This window comes from Trachypithecus francoisi, unplaced genomic scaffold (genome assembly GCF_009764315.1).
Source record: "Trachypithecus francoisi isolate TF-2019V2 unplaced genomic scaffold, Tfra_2.0 Lachesis_group16, whole genome shotgun sequence".
Classification (NCBI taxonomy): domain Eukaryota; kingdom Metazoa; phylum Chordata; class Mammalia; order Primates; family Cercopithecidae; genus Trachypithecus; species Trachypithecus francoisi.
This window is the reverse complement of record NW_022681461.1, coordinates 49,870,179-49,889,699: the sequence shown is the minus strand read 5'-3', so window position 1 is coordinate 49,889,699 and position 19,521 is coordinate 49,870,179. Positions and strand designations below refer to the sequence as shown.

The following is a 19,521-nucleotide window of genomic DNA, read 5'->3' as shown; positions in this document are numbered from 1 at the left end:
AGAACTTCAAAGGTAAAGGAAGAATACTTCATGCATATGAGCAGATAAAGCAAGTGAAAAAGTTATGGATACATGTTTCTCTACATTAGCAAACCAGGTGATGGAGTCAGTGGAACAGTATCTGCAATTTCCAGGGGTGTGTGTGTGTGTGTGTGTGTGTTATAAAGAATTTGATCAAACTTATTGTTCATATATAAAAGAAATGGAAATATTTATCAATATTAAAGATCTCACTCATAGGCCTTCTTTGTAAAAATGACTTGGTAATTAAATCCAGCTAACCAAGGTATGAATTAACATTAAAACTGTACAAGTAAGAAAATCATATTTTGGAAGAAGTAGATGGAGTATGCAACTTATTCAGTAAAGGACTAAGGCTAACTATGGCTGTAGGAATTATTTTGTTCTATGCAATTGGGAAAGGAATTTTAAGAAAGAATGTTAAGTTCATAAATGGCCTTGTTTTTAGCAACAAATCAGTACTACTAACATTGACAAATCAGCAAATACAAGTGGAACCGTATTATATAAAAGAACAAATGAAAGAAAATGATGAAGCATTAAAAACAAATATCAAATGAGATGACAAATTTTAGATAAAACATACTTCAAGCAACTAAAATGAATAAACTAGTTTATTAAGTGAAATTTAATCTCAGATTAAAAAATAAGATCCAATTCTATATAAGCATGATACAGTCTCCAGGAAAGAATTCGCCCATAACAGACCTCTGACCTGAAGAACTGTAAGATAATAAATGTTGTTCTGAAACACAAAGGTTGTGGTAATTTGTTATAGCCTACAATAGAAAACCAGTAGAGCAGAGGCACAAGGTGGGGCTGAAAATCTTAAAGATGCAATTATATCTACAAACACTGTTCCCCATCCTTTATGGCCAGGAGATTGCCCCTTCCCGCACTAGCAAAAAGGGGGAGGTTGATTCTCTGTAGGAGTTAAGCCAGAGTTGTTCTAGGACATCAGGCAAAGCTGAAGATAAGGGTAAGCTACCTTAAAATCCATAAAGTGAATAATAAAAGTCTCCCAGCCTCTTTTTTTAGCTCAACTCTCATACTGCTGGTAGCCAAACACAAATACTTCAGAGAAGAGCTTAGAGAACCCGCCCTGGGGAAATTGATCAGCCTAAGAAATTATGCACAGATACTGACATGTGTTTCTGGCAATGAAATGGTTGCATCCTCACTTGATTACCCTACAGTAAAGACCTCTGCTTGGCAGGTTGCATCCAAGCAAGAGCTTTCATTAGCATTTTAATGCCTGACTCGTAATTATTAACAGACAACAAAGATCACCAGATATATTAGAAAGGCCTGTGATATGAAAACCAGGCCAGAATAAATATTACAGTAAAAAGGAACTTGTGGGAAACAGAAACTTCAGGGAGCAGAATACACAATAAGCTACAGTAAACAGTCTTGTTAATTCAAAGATACTTATCATTCATCTACTACAGTAGGCACTCATTGTTCTAGGCATTCAACATAAAGTAATGAACAAACCAAATAAAGTTTATACCTCATGAGACTTACATTATCTCAGAGACATAAGAGAAGCTACAAGACCTATGAAATAAAAATGGGAAACAGTAATTGAAATATGCAAAGAATAAGATAGAACTTCTTCAAAGTTAAAAATGTAAGGACTTTTTACCAAGAGAAGGGTTACATGATAAAGTTGATGAATAGCAAATGGAGGAAAGATAAAGTATTAATTAGAGGATCAGGCAAGGAAGGTCAATATGAAAATAATAGAGATTCCAAAAAGGAAAGAGAAATGGAGAGAAGAAAAACTTTTTAAATATACACAAAACAAATTTCCCAGATATTTATGAGTTTCTAGGCAGAAAATAATGAATGAGAAAAGATCCACTCCAAGGTGTATTATCATCAAGATTTAAAACACTGCAAGTAAAAAGACTTAAAGATCTCAAAAGAAAAAATAGATTCCATCAAAAAGGACCAGGAATTCAAATGATATCAGGCTTCTCTACAGAAACAATGAAATGTCAAATACAGTGAAGAAAGGATTGCCTTAAAAATATGGAGGGATCCTAGTCTCTGATAAAATAGACTTTAAACCATCAAAGATCAAAAGAGACAAAGAAGGCCATTACATAATGGTAAAGGGATCAATTCAACAGGAAGAGCTAACTCTCCTAAATATATATGCACCCAATACAGGAGCACCCAAATTCATAAAGCAAGTCCTTAGAGACTTACAAAGAGACTTAGACTCCCATACAATAATAATGGGAGACTTCAACACTCCACTGTCAACATTAGACAGATCAACGAGACAGAAAGTTAACAAGGATATCCAGAAATTGAACTCATCTCTGCACCAAGCGGACCTAAGAGACATCTATAGAACTCTCCACCCCAAATCAACAGAATATACATTCTTCTCAGCACCACATCGCACTTATTCCAAAATTGACCACATAATTGGAAGTAAAGCACTCCTTAGCAAATGTAAAAGAACAGAAATTATAACAAACTGTCTCTCAGACCACAGTGCAATCAAACTAGAACTCAGGACTAAGAAACTCAATCAAAACCGCTCAACTACATGGAAACTGAACAACCTGCTCCTGAATGACTACTGGATACATAACGAAATGAAGGCAGAAATAAAGATGTTCTTTGAAACCAATGAGAACAAAGATACAACATACCAGAATCTCTGGGACACATTTAAAGCAGTGTGTAGAGGGAAATTTATAGCACTAAATGCCCACAAGAGAAAGCTGGAAAGATCTAAAATTGACACCCTAACATCACAATTAAAAGAACTGGAGAAGCAAGAGCAAACACATTCAAAAGCTAGCAGAAGGCAAGAAATAACTAAGATCAGAGAAGAACTGAAGGAGATAGAGACACAAAAAACCCTCCAAAAAATCAATGAATCCAGGAGTTGGTTTTTTGAAAAAATCAACAAAATTGACAGACCACTAGCAAGACTAATAAAGAAGAAAAGAGAGAAGAATCAAATAGACGCAATAAAAAATGATAAAGGGGATATCACCACCGACCCCACAGAAATACAAACTACCATCAGAGAATACTATAAACACCTCTACACAAATAAACTAGAAAATCTAGAAGAAATGGATAATTTCCTGAACACTTACACTCTTCCAAGACTAAACCAGGAAGAAGTTGAATCCCTGAATAGACCAATAGCAGGCTCTCAAATTGAGGCAATAATTAATAGCCTACCAACCAAAAAAAGTCCAGGACCAGATGGATTCACAGCTGAATTCTACCAGAGGTACAAGGAGGAGTAGGTACCATTCCTTCTGAAACTATTCCAATCAATAGAAAAAGACGGAATCCTCCCTAACTCATTTTACAAGGCCAATATCATCCTGATACCAAAGCCTGGCAGAGATACAACAAAAAAAGAGAAATTTTAGACCAATATCCCTGATGAACATCGATGCAAAAATCCTCAATAAAATACTGGCAAACTGAATCCAGCAGCACATCAAAAAGCTTATCCATCATGATCAAGTGGGCTTCATCCCTGGGATGCAAGGCTGGTTCAACATATGCAAATCAATAAACGTAATCCAGCATATAAACAGAACCAAAGACAAAACCACATGATTAGCTTAATAGATGCAGAAAAGGCCTTTGACAAAATTCAACAGCCCTTCATGCTAAAAACTCTCAATAAATTCAGTATTGATGGAACGTATCTCAAAATAATAAGAGCTATTTATGACAAACCCACAGCCAGTATCATACTGAATGGGCAAAAACTGGAAGCATTCCCTTTGAAAACTGGCACAAGACAGGGATGCCCTCTCTCACCACTCCTATTCAACATAGTCTTGGAAGTTCTGGCTAGGGCAATCAGGCAAGAGAAAGAAATAAAGGGTATTCGGTTAGGAAAAGAAGAAGTCAAATTGTCCCTGTTTGCAGATGACATGATTGTATATTTAGAAAACCCCATCATCTCCGCCCAAAATCTCCTTAAGCTGATAAGCAACTTCAGCAAAGTCTCAGGATACAAAATCAATGTGCAAAAATCACAAGCATTCTTATACACCAGTAACAGACAGACAGAGAGCCAAATCATGAATGAACTCCCATTCACAATAGCTTCAAAGACAATTAAATACCTAGGAATCCAACTTACAAGGGATGTAAAGGACCTCTTCAAGGAGAACTACAAACCACTGCTCAGTGAAATAAAAGAGGACACAAACAAATGGAAGAACATACCATGCTTATGGATAGGAAGGATCAATATTGTGAAAGTGGCCATACTGCCCAAGGTAATTTACAGATTCAATGCCATTCCCATTAAGCTACCAATGACTTTCTTCACAGAATTGGAAAAAACTGCTTTAAAGTTCATATGGAACCAAAAAAGACCACGCATTGCCAAGACAATCCTAAGCCAAAAGAACAAAGCTGGAGGCATCATGCTACGTGACTTCAAACTATACTACAAGGCTACAGTAACCAAAACAGCATGGTACTGGTACCAAAACAGACATATAGACCAATGGAACAGAACAGAGCCCTCAGAAATAATACCACACATCTACAGCCATCTGATCTTTGACAAACCTGAGAGAAACAAGAAATGGGGAAAGGATTCCCTATTTAATAAATGGTGCTGGGAAAATTGGCTAGCCATAAGTAGAAAGCTGAAACTGGATCCCTTCCTTACTCCTTATACGAAAATTAATTCGAGATGGATTAGAGACTTAAATGTTAGACCTAATACCATAAAAACCCTAGAAGAAAACCTAGGTAGTACCATTCAGGACATAGGCATGGGCAAGGACTTCATGTCTAAAACACCAAAAGCAACGGCAGAAAAAGCCAAAATAGACAAATGGGATCTAATTAAACTAAAGAGCTTCTGCACAGCAAAAGAAACTACCATCAGAGTGAACAGGCAACCTACAGAATGGGAGAAAATTTTTGCAATCTACTCATCTGACAAAGGGCTGATATCCAGAACCTACAAAGAACTCAAACAAATATACAAGAAAAAAACAAACAACCCCATCAAAAAGTGGGCAAAGGATATGAACAGACATTTCTCAAAAGAAGACATTCATACAGCCAACAGACACATGAAAAAATGCTCATCTTCACTCGCCATCAGAGAAATGCAAATCAAAACCACAATGAGATACCATCTCACACCAGTTAGAATGGCAATCATTAAAAAGTCAGGAAACAACAGGTGCTGGAGAGGATGTGGAGAAATAGGAACACTTTTACACTGTTGGTGGGATTGTAAACTAGTTCAACCATTATGGAAAACAGTATGGCAATTCCTCAAGGATCTAGAACTAGATGTACCATATGACCCAGCCATCCCACTACTGGGTATATACCCAAAGGATTATAAATCATACTGCTATAAAGACACATGCACACGTATGTTTATTGCAGCACTATTCACAATAGCAAAGACTTGGAATCAACCCAAATGTCCATCAGTGACAGACTGGATTAAGAAAATGTGGCACATATACACCATGGAATATTATGCAGCCATAAAAAACGATGAGTTTGCGTCCTTTGTAGGGACATGGATGCAGCTGGAAACCGTCATTCTTAGCAAACTATCACAAGAAGAGAAAACCAAACACCGCATGTTCTCACTCATAGGTGGGAACTGAACAATGAGATCACTTGGACTCGGGAAGGGGAACATCACACATCGGGGCCTATCATGGGGGGGGAGGGGGGAGGGATTGCATTGGGAGTTATACCTGATATAAGTGACGAATTGATGGGTGCTGATGAGTTGATGGGTGCAGCACACCAACATGGCACAAGTATACATATGTAACAAACCTGCACGTTATACACATGTACCCTAGAACTTAAAGTATAATAAAATATATATATATATGGAGGGAAGATGATTTCTAACCTAGATATTTACACAAAGTCATACTTTGAAAATAGAGTATGGGAGTGGGAAAAAGACATCAAAAACATACAAGGATTCAAACATTTTCCTCCTGTACCCCATTCTGGGGAAGATACTGGAGGCTGTGCTCCAAAAAGCAAAGGCATAAACAAGAAAGAGGCTTCAGGACACGGGGTTTTTAACACAAAGAAGAGGCACAGAAAATTCCTAGAATGAAGTACCACGTGGGAGACGTAAAACTTGGGCATAGGCTGTCAAGGAAGAAACAAGAAACTGGAAGTTCAACTGACATGTTTGAAAACACTGAGGGGAAATGAACAGTTCTATCAGAGTTTGGGGTGAATTAGTATACTAAGCAGCTCAACTGATTCTTATAGTTACATAATTATAGGATATAAATGCTGACTATTAATGTATTCCAAGTGGTAATATAACTATATGGGAAGAATGGAAGAGGGAGTATGGTGAGATGGAGGCTTCAGACAGGGAAGGGGGAGAATATTGTGAGAGGAAGAAATTCACCTCTTCCCTGATAAAAATTTAAGAGCTAACATCCAAATCAGAAAGATCAAGAGACAGGAAAGTGACCCTACTACTTTGAAAGATGGTTCTAAGTACCAGGGAACAAAAACTTTAAAAAACAAAACAGCTAAAACCTTTGAATATTGTTCTTTCTAGAGACCAGGAAGCAGAAGTTTCGGGGAGAAAGATTTACAGTTTTTCCATATAAATTTGGAGTATTTGAGGGGTTCAATATATGTCACCTGTCTTCCTATCTTGGCTTCAAACAAATTGGGAGATGAGCATAAAGAGAGGCAAGTGGAGAGGAACTGTCACTGTTATTACTAAGAAATGCCAGTTTGGAGAATGGTGGGCATGAACCCCAAGCAGGCTTATTACCTGAATCCCAGCACTGGGCCGGGGGGCGGGGGCGGGGCCTGGGGGGGGGGTGCCTGCTAACACAGTGTCAGGATGCTGAGCGATACTCCCCAGCCCACTACACCCACCACATATGTACATACTGTATGGAGGAGATGGAGGAAGCTTTGTTCCAGCAGAACAACTTGAGACCCCTCTCCACAACCGAGCTGGGAAAATAGTGACATTGCTTTCAATTTTATGAATTGAATAAAACAAGTATTTTAGTTCAGTATTCAGAAACCACAGACACAATAGGACCTTCCTTCTGGCTTGTCCTATGTTTGAGGCTCAAGGCACATGGCTCCTCTTTCCCAGTATTTTAAGTTTTATTTTATGTTGAAATTCTGAACCAGAAATAGGTAGAGAGTCTAGCTTAAGAAAGAAGGCAGCAGGAGCACAATTTTTTTGAGTCATAAAAAGCAATGCTCCTTGCTTGCCTTCTGAGTGGGCTGTCTTGACTTTGTACCCTCTTCTCCAGTGTGCCTCCTTTACAAGTATTATTTATCCTTATTTCCTTACTGATGTGGCTCTGAGAGACAAGGAAGTACCCTGGGGGACTCTCAGGAAGTCCCTGCTGGAATCAGTAGCAATAGTAGCCAAGGGTTGAGACACCAAGTCTCTTGATGAAATGGACAGACCACACTTCTGCCCTTGGAGACCTCACACTGGCTTTTTTTTTTTTCAACTTTCCAACTTTTATTTTAGGTTCCAGAGGTAAACATGCAGGTTTGTTTCACTGGTAATTGCATGTCACAGGGGTTTGATGTACAGATAATTTTGTCCCCCAGGTAATCAGCAATCCTCACCCTTCTCCCACCCTCCACCCTCAAGTAGGCCTCCATGTTTATTGTTCCCTTCTTTGTGTCCATGTGTACCTGATGTTTAGCTCCCACTTATGAGAACATGTGGCATTGGTTTTCTGTTCCTGCATTAATTCACTTAGGATAATGACTATAACCTGTTTTGGTGCTCAGGTGCAATGAAGCTGAGCTGGTATTGCAAAGAGAAGCTTAATTTCAGGGCTTCCTGGGCTTTTAAGGCCAGAAAAAATCCTGTTCCTAATGTAAAAATAATAGGCATTCATCATTTCTCACCTCGTGAGTAAGAAGAAAAAGCAATCATGTGGGGGTTGGCCTTAAGTGCTGTTGCAGAAATCTCCATCAAAAGCAAAGAAGTCTGCACTTTCATCCCTCAATCCCACAGAACTTTTTTTCTACTTTTATGGTTCTCATTGAACTGGAAAGGAAAGCCACCAGATAAAAAATGAGCCCAATGCTAAGGAAAACAAAATCAGTCCAGATTTGGAGGCCTGAGGAGAACATTTCTTAAAGAACATCAGGATATTTTGATACTTATATCTGTGATTTGTTTAAACAAGCAAAGCAGATCCTCTTAGGAAGTAGACAACTATCCTTGATTATTGACGGGCTGTTGGTAGAAATCCATAGGTTCTAAGTATATAATCTCAACAGGAAAAATGCAACTAACTCTTAGTTAAGCAGAGACTATCATATACTATGAGAAATAGAACTCAAGCTTTGGAGCCATTATTGGATTCAAATGGAGCTGTTTGATATTGGGCAAGGTACTTAACCTCATTGAGCCTCAGTTTCTTCATCTGTGGATAATAATAGTGATAAAACTCATGAGATTGAAAAGAGATTAGCAAACACTCTAGTTCATGGTAGGTGTGTAACGTATCAGTTCCCTTTTCCCACCACTGATGCCCATCGTGGTAGTTACTATTGATGATCACCAAATCTTTTCGTTCTTCTCCCAAGCACACAATCACAATGCAACTGCACTTTCTTGCTCCCTTGAAAATAGATATGGCCATCTGATTTGCTTCAGTCCATGAGATATTAGCAGCAGTGATGCATCACTTCCAGGCTGAAGCTTCAAAAGCAAGTTCTAGGTTTGCCATGCATCTTTTCTCTCTGCAACAGCAAATGGCAGTGTTCCAGATAGTGACCAGCTTGGGGTTAGGAGTTAGGATGACACAGCAAACTTCACAAAGGACAGGTAACACAAGTGAGAAACAAAAACCTTCATTATTTTAAGCCACTGTGATTTTTGAACTTTGTTACCATAGCATAACCTACATCCTCCTGACTTGACTCACTTTCCTTTAAGTAACTGTATTTGCCATCATCTTAATTCACTCCACAGATATGTGTTGGCCAAAATGCCAAGCACAGGGCTAGATGCTGAGAAATGCATGATACTGACTCTTTGTTCTTACGGGGCTCATAGTAATGGGGGAAGAGTGAGGGTCATTGTCAGGAGTCTTTTAAAAATATCCCCAGTTCTTTTGCTTAGCTAAAGTCAAGGTTTGGAACTACTGCTTTTGTGCACATTGAATATTTCATAAGTGTGCTGATTGCCTGCAATTTTAATAACAGAGAAGCTAGAGATTTTAATAAAAGTCAGAAAAAAGGTGGTATATGTGGAGATAATGAAGAAATGATTAACAAAGTATAAGTACTGTACTTCATTTTGTCCCTGGGTTGCCCAAAACTTTCTGACTTAGCTATCTTTTTATTTATTTATTTATTTTTGAGACAGAGTTTAGTTCTTGTTTCCCAGGCTGGAGTACAATGGTGCCGTCTCAGCTCATTGCAACCTCTGCCTCCCAGGTTCAAATGATTCTCCTACCTCAACCTCCCAAGTAGTTGGGATTACAGGCACCTGCCACCACACCTAGCTTTTTTTTTTTTTTTTTTTTTTTTTTTTTTTTTTTTTTTTTTAGTGGAGACAGGGTTTCACCATGTTGGCCAGGTTGGCCGCAAACTCCTGACCCCAGGTGATCCACCTCAGCCTCCCAAAGTGCTGGGATTACAGGCGTGAGCCACCACACCTGGCCCTCAACCAGCTCTTTTACCTTCTGCTCATGACAGTTTACTAGAATTTTTTTCCCTTGAGACTGAATGTCAAGTCAAAAACAATAAAAAATTGCCAATCATTACTATGACTCCAGAGCTACTTGCTTCTCTAAAAATTCCTGAAGTTATAAAATATAAAGCCAAAGCAATGAATTTCTAATGGTGGACTTGTAGATACAGTGGCCCCCTGGGGATGTTATTTCAGATGGGGCAAGGGGATATTTCTAACCCTATTTTAAATCATGCCATCCTAGATAGCTATGTGAAAATGATATGGGTGCTTAGCAAAACTATTAACTAGCACCCCTTTGGCAGTTTTATATTAAAAATCATTTATTAGCTTAAGTATGACCCAGTGATTTTTAAAATTCATTACTGATTTTTGAAAGCCTCCTCTTCAAAACAAAAAGAGCCCATTGTTCTTAACTGGTAATACTAATGACTCCTATAAACTGTATGTTAAAACCAATCTTACAGCTAATAGAAGGGTAAATATGATGCCAACTAATGTTTATACTTATACAAGTATCTACAAATATAAAGAAGTAGCTCCTTAATAATTTCTAAAAAGAGACCCATTGATTAATCTACTTGAGTCTCTTAGCAAGTGCTACTGTTTAACAACTCATCTGATGGTAGTAAATTTTCTCCTGAAGCTATCCTTTCTTTATGACTAGGCAATAAAGTCTGTGGATCTGGGAGACCTACAGTTGTTATTCAATTCCTCTGCTTCCATGTAGTGTGACTTGGACAAATGACAGGCCTTGCTTTTCTCCACTGCTACCAGGTTGGAAGTTGTAGCCTTCTCAACTGTTGTGGCAATGAATTGCCAAGTTCTTGGTCAACTGCCAAATCTTCAGTCGAATATGGATCTCATTGAGATGCTTTGAAACTGTGTGTCAAATAATTCTAGTCACTCCCACAACATTTATTTCTCCCTTCTCCCTTACTAAAAGAGCCCTGATTTTCTAAAAGATGACTATGTGCCCAGTTGAAACACTGTTTACACTCCCTTGCAGCTATGTCTTGTGACCAAGTTGTGATCAGTGAAATGTAAGTGAAGCATTGACAGTGTCCCTTCCTAAATAAAAAGACAAAGCCTAGTAAGGAGGTCTTCTACCTTTCACCATTCACTCTTTCCCTTCTTCCTGCCTGGAACACAGATGTAATGCCAAAAGAAGAAACCATTTTGTAGCCATGAGGATAAAGCCATACATTAAGAAAGACAAATCAAAGGATCTGGGTTCCCAGATAGCATCTTGAAGCTGTTTTATAAACCCTGGGCAGTCTGCTTTCAGACTTCTTTTTACCATGAGATAAGTAAATTCTTGTTTGGTTTAATCACCAAGAATGAATTTTTATTATATGCAACCAAATGCAAATCCCAACCAATACAATCTGTGGACTCATGAAGTCTTCACCTGGATCTCATTCCCCTTCTCACCAGATCAAGACTCAGGGTCATCTCTGGGCTGTAGGGGAAGAACCTGAAACCATAAAAATTATAGAAGATAACATAAGAAAAACTCTTCTAGACATTAGCTTAGGCAAAGAATTCATGACTAAGACCCCAAAAGCAAATGCAAAAAAACAAAAATAAGTAAATGGGACCTAATTAGAAATCTTCTGTACAGCAAAAGATATAATCAGAAGAGTAAATAGACAACCCACAGAGTGGGAGAAGATCTTCACAATCTGTGCATCTGACAAAGGACTAATATCCAGAATCTACAAGGAACTCGGACAAATCAAGAAGAAAACAAAGTGAGCAAAGAACATGAATAGACAACTCCCAAAAGAACATATACAAACAGCCAACAAACATGAAAAATGCTCAAAATCACTAATTAGAGAAAGGCAAATTAAAAACACAAGATACCGCTTTACTCCTGCAAGAATACTATTCAGTCATAAAAAGAAATGAAATGTCTTTTGCAGCAACTTGCATGGATTTAGAGGCCATTATTCTAAGTGAAGTAACTCTGAAATGAAAAACCAAATATCGTATGTTCTCACTTAAAAGTAGGAGCTAAACTATGAGGACACAAAGGCACTAGAATGATATCATACACTTTGGGAACTTCGGGGGAAAGATTGGGAGGAAGTGAGAGATAAAAGATTACATATTGGGTATAGTGTACACTGCCCAGGTGATGGGTGCACTAAAATATCAGAGCTTACCACTAAAGAATTTATTCATGTAACCAAAACTACTTGAACCCTAAAACCTATTGAAATAAAAATTTAAAAACAAAAACAACAACAACAAAAGATCCTGGTAGGAACAGTATGACATGGTTGTAGAAATAATTTTTTAAATTATGTTAAAATACTTTCTTTTAAGCAGAACTTTGTGCATTTTATTCCCCTCCACAGCCCGTGTAGCCAGAGGCACCTATTGCCTCAGGAAAGACTAGGATTGTTAAACTAGGAAAATAGGCAAAGGCAGGGTAAAAATAAAGCCTAATTGGTTACCCAGAGGTCCAATTTGTATAGAAAAGGCAAAATAAATGCACAATGGTTTTCTTTTTCCTAAAATAGTTTTGAAAATTATGAACTGGTTCCCTCTCAACCATCAATCAATGTGTTCAGTTGTTTTTAAAATATTATCAATTAATAGATATAATCATGTTTGATGTGTTTTAAACAATTGCGATTATCTTTTTTTTTTTTTTTTTAATGCTCAAATTAGCTCATCTTTGGTCAGTGACTGCCTGTTTGAATTGTCCCCTGAGTCTTCTTTACACAACCCTAGTGGTAGTTGATAGTTTTCTTGCTTTCTGAAAATATTTACAGATAAAAGGATATGATGCTCTGGGATTTGCTTCAAAATGATGACACAAGAAAAAGGAGTGTAGTTGAAATATGACTGGCCGTGAATTCATAATTGTTCAAGCTGGTGCTGGCCCCATGGAGATTCATTATACTACTTTCTTACATTTGTATATGTTTGAAGTTTTCTAAATTAAAAGTTAAAGATAAAAAAATTCAGTCAGGCACCTATAGTCTTCAAGCACTTGGGAGTCTCAGGCTGGAGGATGGCTAGAGCCCAGGAATTCAAGACAAGCCTGGGCAACATAGTAAGATTCAGTCTCGAAAGGAGAAAGAAGAAGAAGAAGAAAAAAAAAGTTGTCTTGAATGCCTGGCTTTGATTGGGAGGGAGGGGGGAGAAAAAGATTTCTAAGTTCCCAAGACTTCCCTTGACTTATCGATGAGTACGCAGAGAGGTCTGACTACAGAGCTGTACTCTAAGTTAGAGGTCATGAGCTCTCAGGATATACCCATTACCCCCATCATAAGGAGGGCATGAGGAAACCCTCTTGGATGGGGTAGAGAACAGAAGGTTAGAGGGTAAGGAGAGGGGAAAATGTGCGAAAAGTTTCCAGAGCTTCACAAGGTGGGTACCTCTTGGCAGCTTTGCTGGTGGGCACAGGGTTGGGTGAAAGAGGTTCCTTCACTACCAGTTTGTCTTACCATTGTCTTCCATTCTTCGGCCCAGATTCTAATCTTTCAACCCCAACAAGCCTGATTCTATTTCTTGTGGTCAAGGGGATCTTGCTTTCCAGACAGGACAGGAAGGAGCACTAGGCTGGAAATACCGAGGCCAGAAGCTGAAGCCTATCAGTGATTCAAAATGACACTGGGTATTGGGTCTCACTTTCATCATCCATGAAATGAAAGGTCACCCTGCAAGCCTGAAGCCCCTGCAGTGTCCCAAGCATCCAAATCCAACACTCAAGAAACCCTGAACCCCAACAGCCTGTCCTGCAGGCCTCCGTGCCTTTTCACTGAACGTCTTTTCCACCATTACACATCGCATCGCCTCCTAAAGAAAAGCGCGGCTGCTATCACTTTTTGCAGATAATTGGAGAGGCGGTGCCCAGCATAAGATGACCCCAAAGTTGACAGCACTTTCAGGCTTTGTGAATTAGGCGCGTCACCGACCTGTACGATTTCTCCTCTCTGCCCTTGCTCGCCTGCAAATCCTGACCCCCGTCCACACTGCGGAGAAATCTCCTAAGAGACTGCTGCCAGCGTCGCCTCTGCGCCCAGGAGGCGTGGAGCAAAGGACTCGGGAGCTGAGCGCGCTGCGGCCCCGCTCCCAGCGCACAGCCCAGAGGGAGGGGCCGGCGGGGGCCGGGCAGCGCCAGACTCGGAGCGCCGGGCTCACAGCTGCTCAGTCTCCTCCCGAGACCAGCCCCGGCTGGCGAGAACGGCGGCCAGTGCGAGCCAGAGCCCGGGCCTCAGAGCGGGTAGGCAGAGGGCCGGAGAGAGCGGCGGACTGCAGCGACGGGCCGCGCTCGGGGGCCCCGCGGTGTGCGCGTCCTCCCATCTTATCCTGGTAAGTGCGGGCGGCTGCGCCCCGCCTGCTGCTGTAGCCGCGGTGGTTGTGGTCCCCGGATCCCGGTTGCGGGCATCCCGTTGCTGCGCTACAGGCTCACAGGTGGCTCTGCTGTGGATGTGGGCGCCCCAGGCCCCGCTAGGAGTTAGCCAACTCTCTCTGCTCCGGGGCGCGGATTTGGAGCCCCCGCCTCTCCTACCCTTGCTTTTGGCTTGGGATGGGGAGCGCGGGGCAAGGCCTGCCGTCGGGGGAGACGCGTAGAGGGGCGCTTCCCTTCCCCAGTCACCTACAAACGACTCAGGGGGATGCGGGCCAACCGCCTCACCAAATGCAACCCAGCTCTAAGCTCACAGGTGGGGCGTCTGTCCTTTAGATTTATTTTCGTATTAATCCACCAGGGAAAGTTTGGGACCACGCAAGGCAAAGTTGGGGCGCGGCTGGGGGCGAACTTCTCCTACGGAGGCAGCTCTCGGGGAGACGAGCGGTGGGTTTGCAGGGGGAGCGAGGATCCGGCTGGAGATGACTTTGCGTCCGGGGAGTTGAATCTGTCCCTTGATGGTCGCCCGGGCCGGGCATTTAGACAATCCCCCGAGTGCTGTGAATCGCTTAATCGTTCCTGCTAAGCGTTGACGTTCGCAGCCAGCTGGGAATCTCCGTGATGGGTTCGGGTTATCTCAGGAGGAGCAGCAACTCAGCTGGGTTGATTTGTGCTCTTGCTTTGCTCTGAAAACCTGAGCTCCAGCTAATCTCAGCATTTAAGTAGCGTGTGTTTAATTAGCTTATTTTACACCTGAGATTATCTCAGCGACTGCCTCCAAAATGAAATCGTTGATATGGAAAAGAATGGTCTTTTTAAAGAAAAACTAAAAAGAGGACTCTTCAGAATATCAGCTGTCATGTCTGGCTATTTTACCCATCTCCTCCATGGGATAGAGAATGAAAACTCTGCTTTGGATATCTAACCTATTAGAGTCAGTGCTGGGGCTATTTTGGGCAGATTTTGTGGACAGAGGTATTGCTACAACTTGCGTATTGTTTATGAAATACACATGTGTTCTCTCGAAATAAGCTTGTTATTTCACTGCATTGGGAGTTGTTTGACTTACTAAGCTGCCTATTTTAAATATGACTAAAGGCTGTTTTTTTAAAAAAGCTTTAGCTGAAAACAATGTCTAGTTTAGGGAAGACAGCCTGTCCATATCACCAGAATATTTTTTTGTAAACTTAAATTTGTAAAGGACTACTTTCCCACATCTGATAAAGGAGAGGCTTTTTATGAAAAATAAAATCTGATATCACTGTGTGTGCAGAAAAAATAAAACTAAAGAAACACTTTCCAAATGATAACTTAAATCAGAAAAATTTGCCTACAATTGAGAATTATGTAATTGGACCAAAAGGAAACAATGAAACAATGAATAATTGTTAGTTGCCAAGTACCTAGACAGTTCTGAAAGAAGTGGGACCTTCTTATAGCCCTGGAAGGTTGTTACATGATTTAAGATTAGATAATCTGATAGATTTTTCACCTATAAAATTTTTATTCTTACATCTGCATTCTCTAAACCTAACATTGGATTTATCAAAATATTTATTTGGGTTTATACATACATCTTCATAAGTGCCACATCCTATACTAAGTGCTACATATGTTTTTACTCATCTTAAAAACAATCCTGGGTGATAGGTACTGTAACTGTCCCCATTTTAAATGAAGAAACTGAGGCACAGAAGTAAAGTAACTTACCCAAGATCACACAGCTGCAGGACAGGACTTTATCATATCTGCAAATATCTTTTTATTAAAAAGACATGATTTTATGATGTACTTATTCTCGTTTTTATTTTTATTTAAGCATAAATGATGAAAGTTTCCTGTGAAGCATAAGAATCCCTGATTGTGAAAGTGCCCCACAAGCATCGTTAACTATAAAGTAAGGAAAAGTATGAAAGAACCATCTGGTTGAGTCTAAAGTTGGAAGATCACCATATCCACCAGAAGACCCAGGATGGATCTGCACCAAAGCACCACCATCACTTTCCTAGAGAAATGGTGTTTGGATGAGTCACTGTCTGGCTGCAGAAGACATTATAATGTCAAGAAAAAACTGAAGTTAATTCGAATCTTAGGCCTTTTCATGGGTCTGGTAGCCATTAGCACTGTTTCATTTTCAATCAGTGCCTTTTCTGAGACAGACAGACAGAGCACAGGAGAGGCCAGTGTTGTAAGTGGCCCTAGGGTAGCACAGGGTTACCGGCAGAGAACTCTCTTAGATTTAAATGACAAGATTCAGGATTATACTCCACAGCCACCTCTTCCTAAGGAAGGTGAGTCTGAGAATAGTACAGATCATGCCCAAGGAGACTACCCGAAAGACATCTTTTCCCTTGAGGAGAGAAGAAGAGGTGCAATCATTCTGCATGTCATTGGAATGATCTACATGTTCATAGCCTTAGCCATTGTCTGTGATGAATTCTTTGTTCCCTCTTTGACTGTCATCACTGAAAAACTGGGCATCTCTGATGATGTGGCTGGAGCCACCTTTATGGCTGCAGGGGGGTCAGCCCCAGAACTTTTCACGTCTCTCATAGGGGTATTTATCGCTCACAGCAACGTTGGCATAGGCACAATTGTAGGTTCAGCAGTATTCAACATCCTCTTTGTTATTGGCATGTGTGCTCTGTTTTCTAGAGAAATCTTAAACCTGACATGGTGGCCGCTCTTTCGAGATGTGTCTTTCTACATTGTTGACTTGATCATGCTGATCATATTTTTCCTGGATAATGTCATCATGTGGTGGGAAAGCTTGCTTCTCTTAACAGCTTATTTTTGCTATGTGGTTTTCATGAAATTCAACGTCCAAGTAGAAAAATGGGTGAAGCAAATGATAAACCGCAATAAGGTCGTCAAGGTGACAGCACCAGAAGCCCAAGCAAAGGTTGGTGGTGGTGGTTTTTTATTTAATGCTTTTCTTGACTACAGTTCTGAATTATTATGTTTTTGATATCTGCAACTTTTTTGATGTGATGGTGTTTGGGGTTCTTATGGATAGCAGATTGATTCTGCAGTTCTGTGATAGCTAGACTAACATAGCAGTGGAAAAAATAATTTTAGGGTATTCTTGCAGATGTTTACTAAGTTGCCCAGCTACTTGCTTCAGAGTAAAACACTTGTAAATATAGGTTACATAAGCCTCCCAGAGTCGATTCAGCAGTTATTTGTCTCTTATTTTCTGAAAGTGGGCATAATGATTTTGTGAACAATTTAATTTTGACAGAAAAATGTGTATGTGCCTAGAAAGTTGCAAGACCTTTTCCTTTTTAATGAACACATGACAAAAACCAAGAAAGAACCATCTCTTTACAGATGTCTGAGGATGTTTGTGTCACCTTCCAGTCAGCAGCCTACCCCAGCAGATCTTGTCATTATTGTTGTCATGGCTGTTTTTCTTGATTGACACAATCATGCCTTAGATCACTTGACCAGGAACTGATCAGTATCCATTGTAAAGAGAGTCATTGGCCAGCCCCACCATCTGCCCCTGCACCACAATGACCCATTTTGCACACCATAATAAACATGACTTCACTAGTTTTAGAGTAGAATTTGAGGGAGTTTTAATAACAATAGTGGCCATCCTACCACTTAGGTGGGTGGAAAGCATATTGGTAAAGAGCTTAGAAGTAATTCCTGCAAACACGTAAGTTTTTTAAGTAGTAGACAAGCGGCATCAATAAAATTGTGTGTGGTATTGTAATTTCAGTTCTGATTTATATCCTAGCAGTGGAATGTCATCTCTGAATGTGATTTTAAACAGAAAGCCAAAATACATACATAGACTTTTCGTGCCAGCATCTGGGAAAAATTCTCATGTATGCAAAAAACAGATGTTTGAGCAGGGGGTGAGAGATTTTGTCCAAAAAGAAAAATGATATTAATTTAAATTTACATAATTCTTTTATAGCCAAGTTTGATGACCATCATTTTCATTGCAGCCATGAAATGGAAGCAAACTGCAGGAAAAAAGACTAGTAATATTTCTACTTGTACTATATTTTTTTCTAACATTTCTCTCAAATGCTTGTTTGTTAGAAACTGTAGTAAAACCAAAAAATCATTTAGCAAAATATGTGGCAAACAAGCATTCAGATGTGACAACTGAGTACATCTCCTTCAGGGCATAAGATAGGACCATCATTGGAAGTTCTCCCCTACTCTAACTTAGCAGCCAAAAAGATGATCCCTCAAGTGCTCTCCTCGAGTCTGTTTGGGTGGTTTACATTGATAGTCTTGTGTTTATTCCAATTAAAGTACTGAACGATTGTCAAGGAAATGCATATTTTTTAGAGACAAGGAAATGATTCAATATCTTATACATTTCTTGGGCAGATCAATGGCAAAAAGTCTTTCTGAGAACTCAGTACTTTCTTGTTTTCTTACACCCTAGTGGAACTTCATTAACTTAGAGACTTGGCTGAACGTTAGATTGACAACATTTATGAAAAATGAACCTGCAGAGCAGTCCAGTGGTGTATGTAGGATTGCGGGAGGATTTTGTATTCTGATTTTAGTGGGGTGGGAGATGGTTTAGTGGAGTGGAAGATGGTTTCATGCGTTTTAGAAATATCTTTCCCAATACAGGTTTATAAACTATATTTAGTCCATTATAAACCATTCATTAAAGTAGCCCTGGAAGGATCTTTACCTACTCAATTAGGTGACTATTATATCGTTTTTATGATTATTTTAAAGTCAGAAATTCAGGTTGTCATCCCTTAACACTTGTTATTTATATCCATAATTTTGTGCTATACTTAATACTGTGTGTTCTAAAATTTGGAAATTCTACATTTACTTAATTTAAAAAGAAGCAGGTTATATTCATAACTATTTATGTTTCTGATTTTGCCCCAAAATGTGTTAATTGTATTGTTTTCCATTTAGCACCAAATAGCTTTAACTTATTCCATTTAGTCATTAATGTTTCTTTTGACATTCGATAACTAATGGAAGTAGAGATTTTTTTCTAAACAAAGCTATGTCTTATTTTGTACTTCTCAAAAAATTGCCAGAGCACAGTCACATGTTTTTAAGTGGAAAGTGCATAAGGATGTGTGATTTCCTTTAGGAAATTTCACCTTGCCAATTTCACTTTTGAATTATTGCTGGAATTTTTTTTCAGTAATTACAGCCTTTATCATATGCCTGATTTCAGAAACTCAGGGAGATTTGCTCCCCAAGCAATGAACATAAGGTGTCATCTCCGAATGTGATTTTAATGTAATTAAAATCTTTTGGGATGAATCTTTGAGTGTGGTCATCTAGTCCCCTGGGCTGCAGAGTTGAATTCTGACTGTGTAGCTTACCTTTCTTACAGAAATTAATGCTTCTGACATCACCAAAACATTTAGGAAAAAAAGACTTTAAGTCAAATGCGGCCTTCGATGGA

At 39.6% G+C, this 19,521-nt stretch overlaps 1 protein-coding gene across 3 annotated transcripts in view; it reads left to right on the top strand.

Moving 5' to 3' along the window:
• The first annotated feature begins 13,840 nt into the window (after positions 1-13,840).
• Positions 13,841-19,521, top strand: part of SLC24A2 (solute carrier family 24 member 2) — a 303,081-nt gene continuing 297,400 nt past the window's right edge. The window contains exons 1-2 of one of the 3 annotated variants that reach the window (XM_033237445.1): positions 13,841-14,071; positions 15,928-17,010. In XM_033237445.1, the coding sequence (XP_033093336.1) occupies positions 16,081-17,010 (930 nt within the window). In that variant the 5' untranslated portion in view covers positions 13,841-14,071; positions 15,928-16,080. Of the gene's footprint in view, positions 14,072-14,145; positions 14,425-15,927; positions 17,011-19,521 lie in introns of those variants that run through there. The other 2 variants (XM_033237447.1, XM_033237446.1) reach the window with 2 other exon arrangements.